Source organism: Galeopterus variegatus, unplaced genomic scaffold (genome assembly GCF_000696425.1).
Source record: "Galeopterus variegatus unplaced genomic scaffold, G_variegatus-3.0.2 Scaffold5568, whole genome shotgun sequence".
NCBI classification, from domain to species: domain Eukaryota; kingdom Metazoa; phylum Chordata; class Mammalia; order Dermoptera; family Cynocephalidae; genus Galeopterus; species Galeopterus variegatus.
Window position 1 is genome coordinate 1,808 of NW_007731679.1, and position 16,164 is coordinate 17,971.

A 16,164-nucleotide genomic window follows, 5' to 3' on the forward strand; every position below is an offset into this window, starting at 1 on the left:
TTACAGGTTGAAAAGGGGATGTGCCGATGAGCAGAAGTCTGACACTGGCTGGAACTGGTATGAGGATGACACTCATTTAAGAGCTGCTCCTGCTTCTTTTTTGTCTACCTTTCTGGTAAAGACAACATCAATTTTATAAGGGGGACAACAGAGGGAGAACAGGGGATGGGAATGGGGTATATGTGTGTGTGTGCTGTGATTCACAATGGAAAGAGCAGGCCCTTCAGTTATTTTACTAGATTTTAAATGCTTTAAATTTTTTTTTGTCCTTTTTATCATTTAAATACAAAGTCTGAGCTGTCCCAGTGCCCAAAGTCTTCCCTTGACTAAGGTCCAGTAGAGTCTGAATCTTCAATCAGAACCTCTGTGGTAGCACCGAGTATATCTGAGTTCATGACCAGCCCTTCAGTGCCCCCACTGCTGCCGCTTCCCACAAAGATCTTTCCATCAGCCATCAGGCTCACCCGTTCTGTCCCACTGCAATATGACTTTGACATCCCTTCAGCTTCTAGCAGTAGGCACTCTCCAGAGGTTGAGTTTCCTAAAGGCTCAGGAAGAAGAGGAAGACCCTGACCATCTGCAGGTTGTGTCAGGGACTCTGGGTTAGTGCCCAAGATATCCGTGCTGGTGATGAGGGCGCCTGCATTGGCAGCCAGAGCTTCTGCAATCAGCACCTCAGGGTGGCTTTTTGCTTTGTGTGCCACTACGCTGTCCTTCTTCTCAAATTTTTTGCCACAGATATTGCAAGAAAACTGATAGAAGGAGTCTGCATCATGCTTCTTCATGTGCCAATTAAGAGATGCCTTTTGTCGACAAGTAAATCCACAGATCTCACATCTAAGTAAAGTAAAAGAGAAAAGACTGATCACAGTAATAATGTCATAGAGGATGTATTTAAAATGGTGGTCAGGGGCGTGGTTCTGAAAGCTTTAAAAGAAGAGAGAGTCTCTCTCTCTCTCTCTCTCCCTCCCTCCTTCCCTCCCTCCCTCTCTCTCTTTCTCCTCTTCTGCCATTTCACAATGTGATACCCTGCATCACTGAAGTCACCACCAAGACCCTCAGCAGATGTGTTCCCTGGACTTTGGACTTTTCAGCTTCGGAAACTGTAAGCAATGAATTTTGTTTTCTTATAAATTAGTCAGTTCCAGGTATTTTGTTATAAGCAATAGAAACAGACTAATACACCCCATTATAGTTTGGAAACATTATATTCAGTCTGGGAGGAATAAATAGAGAAGAAAGAAGAATCTTCCTAAAAACTCCTTTCAAAACTGCAGTTCTACCACGGGATTTTGTTGTCTTACCTCAGGGACTACTTTTTGAAACTCATTGAAAAGAACAGAGCTAATTTCAGACTTCCTGTGCCTTGCCAAGGGCAGAATAGTTTTTATAAGGAAAATATATTTGCATCAGGATACTCAAGTACCCAGTCAATTTGATTAAGCACAGCAAGTTCTTTATCATCTGGGTCTAACCATGTTGAACAGTGGTACAAATTCAGTATGCAACAAGATAATATTTGGCACAAATATTAGATCCATAAGATGTGTCTCACAGTGCTAGAGCCTAGATGCAAGACAACTTTTAGATATGGTCTTGGAAAAATAACAGTAGACTTAAGTGGCAGAGCCTCCGGTTCTTGTGAAAAATACTTCTTCATATCACTATGATAAAGATTCAGATTTAAAAACACTTAAATGCAGTTGAGAAAAATACCTTTTGCTTGTGCTTGTAAATGCATCAATTTTCTCTAAGGTATTTGAAAAACTGGTAACATTGGTATCTGTGGGAAGAAAACTTTGTGGCTGAGAAAGATCAGTCATTTAAAGGCTTTCAGCTCTTTTTTGCTTTTTGAATTTTGAGCCATGAGAATATATTATAGATTCAAAAGTTATTAAGAGTATTTGTCCTTCTGAGATTCCTCCAAATATTTGGATTTTGATTGTTAGGAGCATGATTAAAATGATTTTATATTGATACAAGGAGAGATGGGGATAGACTTTCATTGAGGAATAAGTATAATGTCACATCTCACCATTGCTTATTATATGCCAGCTATTTTGCTAAGAGATTTAGGAGCTTTCTTATTTAATCCTCACCACAAAATATGGGGTAGGTGATGATATTTTTCCCTTTGTACAAATGAGGGAATTAGCACTTATTATGGATAAGTAGCTTATCTGAGATCTCATAGCTAGTAACTGATATAACCTTTTAACTCTCACCCAGACAGTCTAAATATAGGGCCTTGCAGCTAAAACCAAGCTAGTAGACATTTACCAATGTGATCCCTTATTTTCCTTAACAGCCACTGATAGACCTGAATTAATTATTTTATAATCATTCATTCCCCAAGTTAGCATTAGAAAAATTGGTCAGTGACTGTGATCCTTCTGGGATGTGTCTAAATCAGACCTGGAAGGTCTCTAAGACATGCTCCCCAGGTCAACACTTTGGGCCAGAGGATTGCCTAACTTTGAGGAAAGATATCTGTATCCCAATGTTTTGTGTTGCATGTTTTATCTAAAATTAATTATTTGATCAAAGCCACTTAACCAATGGACATTAAAGTTTCTAATAGACCATTGGTATTGGCAAGATAGATGGTATAAAACAATCATTGCTTAATCCAGTTCATCTCATTTTTGTACATTTTTCAGAAACTCACCTAAATTCAAGGCCCTGTTTTTATAAATATATGAATATATAGCCAGAGATAGCCCATAAGAACTGGAAGGGGGAGACAAGACTTCCCAGACTGTGTTGACCTGTATGATATTCTGTTCTAATTTTGGAACTGGAAATTACTCCAGCAGATCCAGCCACTACTAAAAATTATTCTGGTCTCCTGTCTCATGCACCCCAGGTGAGAAAAACCTCAGCCCTCAACCATCCTTGTGTATTCAGCCACAGACTCCAGCTGCAGACCTAGTACTAGAAGAAAATTTATAGAGCCTGTTTGTTTTATTTTATCATGAAGTCAGTTAGAGATACCAATAAGGAGACCTCTGGAATAATCCAGGCAAAATATGATAGAACCTGATAGAGGTTGATGGCGATAGGGTTGGAGAGGGAAGGAGATGAGTTGGGGGTGTCGAGGGGGTGAACTCTATTGGACATGAATAGTCATAGGATGTCAGGGAGGAAAAGAGTGGAAAAAGAGAACCAGATTTCTTAGTTGAATAACTAATTAGGTGATTTCTGCTATCCATGGAAACACTGAGGAAGAAGCTGAGGTTTTTGGATGTTGATTTTGCCTTTCATTTGATTTCCCCTGTGTTTGGTTGTTTTTTATTTTGGTGAGTTAGAAGATGTTTAGAGATGATTGATTTTATTTAAACGACAAGCACTAACTAACCGGCTTCTTGTTTGCCTTTCTTGGTTTCTATCCAAGTCTTTTTGGTTCTTAAAAGAACACAAAGAGACAGACGCCAAAGCACCCAGGAGACAGAAGTCCTGAAATCCCTATAGCCAAAAAGTTTCCAGAGACCAGATGTCACCAACTGGCAACCATCAAACTGACTCTTGCCCTACAGCATCAATATACTTTTCATATGCCTTTGAAATTAATTGCCAGGGTTTAAAAGTAGAGATATTTCATTTAAAAATGTAGATTTGGTTTCTATATTTGAGAAATCGAGTCCAGATTCCCACGTGACACTATCAGTTGGTGCTGGCCCTTCAAACAGAGCACTTGAGTTTCATTATGCCGCTGTTGCCTCCACCCCAGGTTTGGTTTTGTACCTGGCTTCCCTGGGCATTCTATTTTAAATCGACACTATCAGTTGGTGCTGGCCCTTCAAACAGAGCACTTGCGTTTCATTATGCTGCTGTTGCCTCCACCCCAGGTTTGGTTTTGTACCTGGCTTCCCTGGGCATTCTATTTTAAATTCCCTGCCTTAGACCAAAAGCCTTGACTAGCTTTGTAACCCTTTCCCCTTCTCTAAATATGATCCCCTACCCCATTCCAGGTTTGTGATTACCATCCCTAAAAACCAACCACAGTAAAGGAGAAAAATGTTTTCTTCTTAATCATAGAATGGATATTATTCTATCTCCACCTTCTGGATTCTGGATAGGCACTAAAACTTCCATCTGTGGTGGCCCCAAACCTTCTATCTACCTTTAGCCATCATTAAGACCTTAGTTAACAGTGCCCAGCCCCAAAGAAACTTGGTTTACAGAGAAAGAAGCAGAACAAGTATTGTCCAGGTGTTCTGGGCTTGGGCCTCGTGGATTTGGACCAACCCTCACTCTGGTGGGGCCTCTTATTACCTGCTATCTCCTACTGTATGCTGATTAAGATTCTTAGACACCTAAACCTAACCTGCCAGGTTTGGCATCTAAAGCTACCCACCTATTCCAAAAACTTGATTCCACACTCAATATGTGCACTTGGTACCTGTTAATTCTCAGTGCCCTCCTGTCCTATCCAAAACACCAGACATTGAGCCTGCCACTTATTTTAGTGAGTCTAACAAGAAAGATGGGGTATGGGTTGAAGCAGAATTATATGGTTGAGGGAGAAGTCCTAGTGAAAACCTCTGTTACAGTTAGCCTCTCATACTGCTGGAAATCTGCCTAATCTCTTGGGGGAGTTGGGACAGAAAACATATTCAGAACCCCTGAAATATATGATCTCCTTAAGTGACTCTACCCTCCCCCTATATCCATTCACCTATCTTGACACAAAATCCATCCCTTGTGAATTTCCCGTCACACTACTCCTGTCTGGCTGCTAGGTCCAACACCCAATTCTTTCCTGTTGGTAGCCCTGGAAAGCTGGTCACTGCCCTGACTTCTACTCACCTTCTGACTTTGAATGTGTCAGGATGCATAAGCCAATTGAAAGTCTGAGAAACCTGCATTTAGATCTGAGCAACTAATTTTGCCATAGGTGAGTCTACATGTTCATTTGTCCAACATGAATTGAGCACCCAATATGCTCCACATGACAAGAATGCAGAAATGAGAAAGACATGATGGCTGACCTAGAAGAATGGTCAAAAAGTATTAATAACTGTTGCTTTGCCTCCCATGGATTTGTCACCCCTTTCCCCTGGGTGATGAAGCCACCAAAGATTACTCAAAGCCCATCTCTTCTGAGCAGTGAGAAGCCCCAAAAAGGGGTTAATCTCCTGGAACCCTCAAGATAGAGGCATTCCTTCCATTGGGGAAATTAACTTCGAATTGGGGTTCTCTTCTCACCTTTATTCTCCAGACCAGGAAGTTAAAGGAAGAGAACATAGGTGGGGTTTTTGCTAAGTATAGTTTAACAGGTTAAACAATAGAAGCTGGTAACATTCAGTAAGACAAGCAAGGTGACGTTCCATAATGCAATTTTCAAGAAATTGATCCACCAACAAAAGCTTGATCTTAGCAAACATTCTCTTCTTACAGCAATTTCCCAGTATCTTTACATATCAATCAGTAACCTGTCTGTCCTTTGAGCCAGCAACCTTGCTGTGCTACAATTCTTTATCTTACAATAGAGACTAGCCTGGGGAAAGTTTCCTGTCCCTTGCAAGGTCAACATTTTATATGTACTTCTAAGAAGCTAGGCCAAACCGGAAATTGCAAGGCTTTGGAAAACCAGGCACTGTGAAATACATTTGCTGTATGTATACTCCACAAATTACTATGTAATTCAATGTGATAAGTGTTCTAAGAGAGGTAAGATCACAGTTGTATGGTATATTAGCAGGCAAAAATGAGGGGCATGCAACTTCTAGAATAGTGTTTCTCAAACCTTACTGTGCTTTTGAATCACTTGGGATCTTGTTAAAATGAAGAATCTGGGTCAGGAGGTCTTGAGTGGGGCTGACAATTTGCAATTCTAACAAGCTCCCAAGTGATACTGATGGACTTTGAGTCAGAAAGTCCCACAGGACCAGGAAATACTTCCAAGAAGAGATGGTACTTAACTTCATATCTTAAAAAATGAATAGGACATACCTAGTGGAAAAAGATAAAGGCAGAGAAACAGCATATTTTGAAAATCATAAATAGGTTTTCTAGTAACTTGGTAATTATCATGAAGAATGTTAGAATTGGGCTCCCTCACTGACGAAATTAATTAGTATTCGAGACATATGGAGTGATTAAAACATTTTAGAGACACTCTTCACCTTTGCCTTAACAGAATGTAAGAAACCACTGACACCTATACCCTTAGTCCTTTAGGGACAGCACATCACCTTAGTCACTAATCGGTGTCCAGCCAATAGTTTAGGAGGGCACAGAATCTAGCCTCTGAATGTTGTCAGTGCATGACTCAAGTGAACCTTTCTTATAAGGTTGCACTAGAGCTTCATCAGACTTACAGACCCATTCATGCCTGCTTCTCTAATAAATGTGTAGCCAATGTCCATACGTCTTGCAGACTGTCATCTGAAATGTGCTCTCATTACAACTTGGCCATGCAGTTATGGGGAGTAGCTAACCCTAACACTTCAAACTCTTTGATTGCTCCTGTTTCCAAGAGATGTTAGCTGAGTTCGGTTGGTTAACATCTCATCTGTAAAATGGAGGTAGAATACTTGACCTGTCTACTTTACAGAACAAGCTAAGATGGAATGTACTTTGAAAAATTAAAATGCGATGAAAGGGCTGGCTGTAATTAGAGATCCTAGAGGCTTCCTGCAGTATCCACTAAGGTAGAAGTTCCCAAATTTGCCTGGTCATAAGAGTAATCAAGGTTCTTGTTAAAAAATGCTTCCAGTCCCAGTCTTGTAGCTTCCTTCCTCCTGGTAGTAAAACATGAGACTAAATTGATACTATGTGCAAATCAACCTTTAAAAATGTGTGAGAAGCTAGTTTCAGAGTTCTAACATTCCAGTCCCAGTCTTGTAGCTTCCTTCCTCCTGGTAGTAAAACATGAGACTAAGTTGATACTATGTGCAAATCAACCTTTAAAAATGTGTGAGAAGCTAGTTTCAGAGTTCTAACACAACAAATTCCTTTTCTTATCACCTTACATTGATTGTAAATATATCACTTTACAATCAAGAAATTGCCCCTACTTGAAAATTATGTTACATACAGTGGTTTGAATTCTTATCCCCAAGATCAGTAAAAAAGAATACGTCACCTGAAGACTCACCTGGTACATATTTCATTCTAATGCTGTGCTATAGTAGATTCCTGTAAGGTGTGTTCGTGGGAAGAAGATGACCTATGAGGACTCAAAATCCAGTGCTGTTACACTTCTTATGTTTGTGTAAAGTATTCATGACTAAAACAACCTTACCAGGCCATCTATGTATCTAATCATAACTGCCACTCAAAGACTCACAGGTGGAGAGCATAGCTACACACTCAGTGGATTACTCAAGTAAATTCCTTACCTGGGAGTCACAACCAGCTTGATGGATCTTCTAGTACCTCCCTCAAAGAATCAGACTCATAAGCTTGTAAACTAGGTCAGATTCAGAGTGAATCTCTTGGAGAATTCAACTAAATAAACCTGCCAACTCAATTATAAAATAATGCTTTAGTTACAGGGTGGTAAATTTCCAGATCTTATTATCCCTAAAGTTTATACAGGCTGAAAACATCAGTTGATTTAGGATAAATCTGTGCTGAGAGAACATGAATGGGGAAATTTAGGACATTAAGGACACAGCCTTTACTTGAAGGTCAACTGAAGGAGTATAAACAGATGCCTTCAGGATGACCCATGGTGACACAGGTAGATTGGACACACTGTGTTTGAGCCAATTAGTACGTGCAGAGGATTTGTTGATATTTGTTCTCGCCATTTTTTCAATGTGGAAAACAAACATATCCCCTACTACTAATAACCAGAGCAAAAAAAAAAAACAAACACTTGTAACAAAACATGCAATCTAGAGATCAAACTGTTTTACAAGAGCTTCAAAACATTAATATTTCTTAACAAACAATAGCATGTCCTTCAAACATCTGAATGCAATATTACCCATTTTGTCCTCAGGCTGATTACAGGTTAATTTCAGCTCTAATAGACTTGATCCTCTTTCCAACTTATCTGCTTCAACAAGAAACCATGAGGGTTCATTATCAACTATAAAACATTTGAAAATTGAAGAATAAGTAATGGTAACTACCTTATTAATGAGAGAAATATATTTTTAAGTGACTGCAGTTGCCAGACTCCAAAGGGTTAGAAAGACATCAATAGATACAGAGGACGCATTCATAAAGCAGTTAAACTGCAGAGTCCTTGCATGAACAATCATGCCTATTTTGCTCCACAGTGAAAACTGGGAATCGACAGTTTTAGATGAAAGAGAGCTAGGACCTAGATCAGAATGTCTATTGTCCCTGTTTTAAGTGATAGGGACAGATGTTATACATCACAACTACTATAGACTGAATGTTTGTGTTTCCCAAAAATTCATATGTTAAAGCTTATATCCCCAATGTGACATATTTAGAGGTGGGACTTTTGGGAAGTATTTGGGTCATGAGAGTGGAGCTCCCATGAATGAGATTAGTGCTTTTATAAGAAGACACTGGAGAGATAATCTCTCTCTCTCTCTCAGCCATGTGAGGATGCAAGGAGAAAACAGCTTTCTGTTGGCAAACCAGAAAGTGAGCCCTCATCAGACACCAGATCTACCAGTGCTTTGATCTTGGATGTCCAAGCCTCCAGAACTGTGAGGAATAAACGATTATTTAAGCCACCGAGTCTATGGTCTTGTGACAGCAGCCTGAGCTCATCAATACAATTCTCCTCACAGAGCATTGTCTTGGGAATGGTTATGAGATGCTCGTAAACACTGAAAACTACACATATCAATCACACAACTAAAAGAGTTCCCAGAGAAGATTTCAAAGAAAGTTCAAAGTTCTAGTTCTCACTTTATCTCTAGCCCTAAGTGCGCCGGAGAGTTAGATATGTAACTATATGTCTCATGCCTCAGTTTCCTCACCGACTCAGTGGGAAGATTGTCAGTGTGGTGTCTTTACAGTTACCATGGAGATAGATGAGGCAATGTGCAGAGGTAGTACAATCTCTAAAAAATGTTTTTTTACCGTAACTTTTCTGCTAAACCTTATCAGCACCTGCAACTTTAACTCTCATTTTAATTCAGTCTCATATTTGTCCTCTTCTCTTGTCCTTCTTAGTAGCTGTGCCAACCTTCATGCTTGTGATATGTAGTGTTCCCTTTATTTTCACTTTGTATTGCCCCTGCACAGCCACCATCCCTTGCTTCAGTACAGTACCCACCCTTGCAGCTAGCCCATCACTGCTCACTGGTTAAGTACCAGTAGAGGAAAGAGGTAGGCTGACCAGGGAGTTCTCACACTTACCTGAGGGTTCAGAACAAAGGTGTTTCCTCGTGAGTGGCTAAACTGTGATTGCCAGAGCAAAAGGCATTGGAGCAGAATTATCTTCCAATCACTAGAGATACATTAGGAAATTTTTATTGGAGGCTTCATATGTAAAGGCATTCCCACTAAACCGTGAGGAAATCTGGAGAAATGGCCTATTTCCAAAACTGCCAGATTCATTGAGTGAGTCAGAGCAAATCTCATCTATGCTCCTCATTTCCTGATATATGTTTCATAGATTAATTAGTTATTTTCATCATAATCATAGATAAGCCCTATTTGCAAAGCGTTCACTCCATATGTGTCTGTGATTATATGGCACCAACTCCCCCCATCCTCCATCAACTCTCTTTCAGATTTATGAAAGAAATAGCTTGAAACTAAAAACCAACAAACAACAAATGCCATACTTTTAAAATTATATCTTCTTCAATTACAAAACATCATAGCACATCTCTAGGACAGTGATGTTGACAAGCAGGGAATGTCATCTCAGCCAGCTGTGCCACTCCTACCCTCCTGCCCCCTAGACAACCATTGCCCTACAATAATCAAACTCTTTAGTTTAACTAATGCCATTATGTCTCATTTAAATCCTCCTAGAAACCATAGAACAAACATTTCACTCTTCCTTAGTCTCAGGGTTTTTCAACAGCCTGCCATGAGGGAAAGGAAGCTCAGTAAGAGAAAGGGCAATGAAGTAAATTGCAAAGAATATTATGAAATGTTGCTCATTTCTGCTTTTTTTTTTTTTTTTCCTACTTTGACCCTCCTCTGACAGTGACCACTGGATTACTTCATCTTTCCATCTGTCTACACACAAAGTTGTTTGTGCACATTAATATATACAGGCTGAGTTCACAAATCCATTGGTTAATTCATACTTTGTTAACACTAAATCTCAACAGTGAAGAAAAAAAAAAAGTTTGCTGTCTTTTCCCAAAAGAAGTATGAAGAAATTATTCTTGTTATTAAAATCACAAGAAAAAATGAAACTGATCCAAGAGTCTGGAGACTATTTTCATATGTGAAAAAATATATACTTTAGCCAGGATTTGCAACATTAGTAATTCCCTTTGGAAACCAAATTTCCACCCTGTTAATAGTGTTTTTTATTATTTAGGACTGAGTCAGTTTGAATGTGATGACATTGGAATGCCAATGGGTTACAGAAGTGTGAAAAATGTGGCGTGGTCACTGACACTTAAAGGGCATTCACAGTCCTGAGGAGAGCCGTCCTAGCAAGACTTCCTGGGTGCTGGTGATGTCACAAACGGGTAGAGCATTTCCATTCCTCTAAAGGGAAGAGAGTGGAGCTCCACCTTGCCAGGAATCTGACAAGTAGGCTGAGAACAAGCTCCCTACCAAAGCAATCCTTTCAAAGTGAGTCATGTATACTCCTTAGGTACAGGTGAAGCTTAGAGGAAAGACCAAACTTTCAGCCAGCAGGAACCACGCAATCAGCTCCCGACCCCTCGTATCCAACTAATCTCCAAACATGCTTTTATTTAAATCTCTAAAGCTGAAGAACATATCTAATCATTGTCCCCAGTCTTCTCTCCTTTTATGGAATCATTAATTCCATAGATATTCACGTACCCATTATGTGAAGACACCATACTAGGCCCTGGGTAACAGAAAAGAAAAAATAAAACAAAATCTCAATAAAACAAAATCTCACACTTTTTAGTTTCACAGAAAAAACAGAGAAAAAGAACTGAGAAAATTTCTAAAATGACAAACTGACCACTGTGATAGAGACTGACAGGAGGTTTTAGTCAGGAAACTCATGTACTAACACTAATGGACATTCAAATCACTTAGGGATCTTATTTTTAAAATGCAGAAAATGTAGTAAATCAGATTTGTAAGTCTGGGGCAGGGCCTGGGATTATATACATCTTACAGGCTCCAAGGTGCTGCTGGTTGTGCACAAACCACATTTTTGAATAACTAGGCACTGGGGTTTCTCTATGTCAGTGGTTCTCAATATGTTGTCACCAGACCAGCAGCTATAGCATTACCTGGAAACCTGTTTAAAATGCAAATCCTCAGGCCTCATCCCAGTCCTATTGAATCAGAAACTGGAGCAGGGGTAGAGGTGGGAGGTGATGAGACAGGGGTACCAGCAATCTGTATTTTACCAAGTTCTCAAGGTGATTCTCATGCCTGCTGAGCCCCACCCACAGCTACTGAGCACTCAGAATGTAGCTAGTCTGAACTGAAACAGGCTGTGGGTATAAATTACATACTTGATTTCAAGGACTTGAAAAAAGGATGTAATATACCTTAATTTTTTATGCTGAATGCATGATGAAATACTATTTTGGATATATGGGGTTAAATTAATTATATTATTAAGATTAATTTCACTTGTTTTATGTCACTTATTTTAATGTGGCTAATAAAAAATTTACAATTTCACATGTAGTTAGAATGATATCTCTACTGGGCATCGTTGCACTAAACTTTGAGAACTATTGTGATGGTTCCCAACTGGGACAATTTTGCCCTTAAAGGTTATTTGGCAATATCTGAAGACATTTTTGGTTTTCACAAGTGGGGTCAGGGGTTCTGTAGGCATCTAATAAGTAAGAGCCAAGGATGCTGCTTAACATCATGAAATGAACAGGACAGTCCCCGGCAACAAAAAGTTATCCAGTCCACAGTGTCAATAGTGTTGAGTTTGAAAAATCTGCTCTATTGCAGCAATTCTGTTCATTAGAATCACCTAAGGAGAGTTAAAAAATACTAATGTTCTTTGCCTATCCCCAGACTAATTGAATTGGAATCTCTAGTACAGAGACATGGCATTGGGTGTTCATTTTGTTTTGCTTTGTTTTAAGTTCCCCACGGATTGTAATGTGCAGCCAGGTCAAGAAACTGTGATCTAGAGGGAAGGATGGAGGCCTCAGTCATTCATAAATGTTCCCCACTTCCCTTCAACCCCAGACCAGAGAATGTGCACCTCTATCAAGTTTCCAGGTGATGCTGAAGCTGCTGGTCTGGTACCCTCTGGAGCATTTTACATACCATTCAGCATGACACTACACATTTCTATTCTCCAGGTGGCCTAGGGAGCCTCACCAGACTGGGAAGTTACTTTTTGCTTAGGAGAGGACAGTCCCCTACCAAGGGTCCCCTTGACTGGAACCTGAGGATCTGTCAAAGTGACTTCTCCCTTTAGCTGAGGCAGAAGCAACTCTTTTATTTGGGACCTGGAGAGGAGGTTAAAGGGCTCAAATACTCATTTAAATCATTTCTGCCTGCACTGCAAGAAGGAAACAAAAGTTTCAGTACTGGGCCATTTTAGTGAAGCCTGTTTCATTTGACTATTTAACTCCAGAAACTACACAACTTAAAACAAGTTTAATACAATTAAAATAAGTTTGTACAGTTTTAAAATAACAGAGATTGAAATAAGTTCTCCCTAAAACTAGTCACCTGAGAAAATAGGAGTTAGAGAAAAGTGGAATATCATCAACATTTTATGGTCTCCTCATCCCCTGTAATTAACATTTGGAAAACATATATATACATAAATCTAAAATAGGTGGCCCTACGTAGCCACATGCACACAGCCTGTTGTCTCACTGAACACATAGCCTACTTATCCTGCTCTGATCATACTGGCCTAGCTGGCAACCTTGAGGCCTTTGTACAAAGCGTAATTAACATTTGGAAAACATATATATACATAAATCTAAAATAGGTGGCCCTACGTAGTCACATGCACACAGCCTGTTGTCTCACTGAACACATGGCCTACTTATCCTGCTCTGATCATACTGGCCTAGCTGGCAACCTTGAGGCCTTTGTACAAAGACCCTTTTCCCGACATCATCTCAATAGATAATTTCCTCACCTCTATTGATCTTTGCTCGAATGTCATCTTTTCTTTCCCATCTGTACCCCTCTTTCTCAACCCCCTTCTCTCTGCTCTATTACCTTTTCCATAGCAGTTATCACATCTTAACAGCACCACCTAATTTACTTATTCTTTTTATTGTTTACTGTCTGTCTCTCATGCTAAAAAAGCTCCACAAGGATAGAAATCTTTGTTTTGTTTATTGACATTTCTTAAATGCCTGGCACTTAGTAGGTATGCAATAAAAGTTTGCTGATTGAATAGGTGTTTTTTTAAAATCCAAAAATATTTCTTTCTTCTCACTAACTTATTGCATTTATTAAATAAATTATCTCCAAAATTCTTCTTGGAGTTCTTTTGAAGTATCTTTGCTGTACTCCGAGCAAATGATTAGAAAACCTATTCTATAGGCCATCACCAAGTAAACTGAGAATTCAAGCCCCTTCTGGAACTGAAATGATGTCACTGTGGCTGCGCCATGGTGAGTGAGGGAAAATGATTATAGTGAAGGTTGAAGAGGTCCACAGAGGCCAGACTATTGACCTATTCTATAGGCCATCACCAAGTAAACTGAGAATTCAAGCCCCTTCTGGAACTGAAATGATGTCACTGTGGCTGCGCCCTGGTGAGTGAGGGAAAATGATTATAGTGAAGGTTGAAGAGGTCCACAGAGGCCAGACTATTGAGGGTCTTGTGAACCAGGGTAAGGAGTCTGAGTTATGTTTTCAGGTAAGTAGGAAGCCACTGAAGGTTTTAGGCAATAGGTTAGGTGAAGACACTTAGCATTATAACATGTGGTTGGTAGGCCCACTGGATTGCTCTGAGGGTGGCATTGTCCATTTTTCTGTTCAATAACCTGGCTGTCCCAGATCTGCTAATGGTACACAGTTTACCTAGCTTGGTTGTGCTGGGTAGTGTGACACTAGCTAGAAGTGCAGAGTCAGACCATCTCCAGAGTACACAATTTCACCCCCAGCCAACAGCAACAGCATCACCTGGGAGCTTGTAAAAAATGCTGAATCCCAGGCCCTACTCAAAACCCACTAACCTGGAATCTGCATGTTTACAAGATTCCTGGGTGATTTGGATGCACATTAAAGTTGAAGAAGCAATGCCCTAAGGTATAGAATATTGATTGACTGCTTCACTTCTAGCCCTGTGAGGACCACGGTGGCAAAGGGAGGATGAGACACCCTTCCCACTGTCTTCTGTCTTCCTGTTGCCTAGGCTATATGTTGACCCACTGCCTGTGACAGTGACTTATATCCTTGGCTAATAGTATACAAGTGTCCAGAGATCAGAAAGCTTGAGAACTGCTGCAATTAGAGCAAAGTGAAATGAAGACTTAAAAAAAGCCTCCTGTGGGAAACAAGAAACTTTTCAAGTAGACTGTTGGGTAAGCAGAATGGAACATATCAACAAAAAGAAAAGATGACAGGAAGAAAAGAAGAGGTCAGCCTGCTTCTGAAACAAACACACCCATGAGGAGGAATGTTAGTGTCTAAATTAGGTTCTCAGTGTTCACTTTATTCTGGCTTTTTCTCTGTCATAAATAACTGAACTGCTAAAACCAGGCACTCTCCCCACTTAGAGCTGTGCGGTTCTCTCTGCCCTGAATGTTCTTCCATCAGATATGCATAGAACTAATGCCCACACCTCCCTCAAGTCCTTTATCAAAACTTACCACCCCAATGATGCCCACCCTGACTGCTCAGTTGAGGACTGCAACCCACCCCACTCCATCACATACATTCCCTCTCTCTTCACCCAGCTTCACTTTTTCTTTTTCCATAGCACTCACCACCTGCTAAAATACCATATAACTTATTTTTTATCTCTACTGATACTATCTCCCTAGAATGTAAGCTCCATGAGACAAGGCTTTTTGTCTGTTCTGTGATCTATCCCAACTATCTATTCCAGAGCAATGCCTGGAAAATGATATATCTACAGTAAATATTTGTCAAGTGAAGGACAATGGGTTTTGCAGATAGAGACAGTGGAGCTTAAGAGATCGAGGTTCAAGCAGAATTCGAGACTCAAGACTCAAGCAGAACCTGGATTTGAATGCTGGTTCAAACAGTTACCAGGTTCATGTTCTTTGACAAGTTATTAAACTCTCTAGACCTCAATTTTCTCATATGTAAAATGTGCCTCACAAGGTTGTGGTGAGAATAAATAAGGTAATATCTGAACAATGCATATCAGCTGATATTAGTAATTGATCATTCATGGCTGCTGTGGTCATCACATCATTATCAGCTACTTGACCTGTTATGCTCCCAGCAGCTGGTGGCCAGGACTTCCTGATTGTATTAAAGGCAGTGGGCAGCCCCAGGTTTACTTTTACTACATAAAGAGTGGCTTGATTTTCCATTGCTCAAGAAGATAATATCTTTCCAAACACAGGGATATAAATAAAACACACTTAACTCATAGCATGTCTGTGCTAGAAGCATTGGGAGAGGTCATTTAGTTGAAACTTTATTTTTGCCTTAACAGGTAAGGAAATGAAGGCCTGAGGTAAACAGGTTTTCTAAAAGTCACACAGTTTGTTACTACAAAGTAGGACCTGAAATCTAGATTTCCAGGTTTCCAGGTTGACAGTCTTTCCTCTCTATCCAGCATGGCAACTGTTACTATAAAAAGTCCCAACTCTCCACCCAGGATTAGCATAGAGAAGCAGTAGATAATTGAGATCATGTCTGGAAGGCATGAGGGTGCCTCTCTATCACTCAGTAGCCACTAATAAAACATACCTATCATCTTTATAACTCATAATTAATCGTTTGCACAAGAATAAACATTATAAAAATAAATTTTGCTTATAAACTGAAAAAACACTAAATTCCTTCTTTCACCATATAGAAGATTCTAATCAAGGAAAGATAAATCAGTCCACTCACTGCTGCAGAGTTTTTTCAGACTTAGTCTATTAATTTTGGATCTCTTAGCCTGTACCTATAAATTGCTTATTT

At 39.8% G+C, this 16,164-nt stretch overlaps 1 protein-coding gene across 1 annotated transcript in view; it reads right to left on the bottom strand.

The window, feature by feature from the left end:
• Positions 1 to 217: 217 nt before the first annotated feature.
• LOC103605067 (E3 ubiquitin-protein ligase ZFP91-like) overlaps positions 218 to 16,164 on the bottom strand; it is a 121,738-nt gene continuing 105,791 nt past the window's right edge. The window contains exon 3 of the mRNA XM_008589652.1: positions 218 to 837. Coding sequence (XP_008587874.1) covers positions 327 to 837 — 511 coding nt within the window. The 3' untranslated portion in view covers positions 218 to 326. The remainder of the gene's footprint in view (positions 838 to 16,164) is intronic.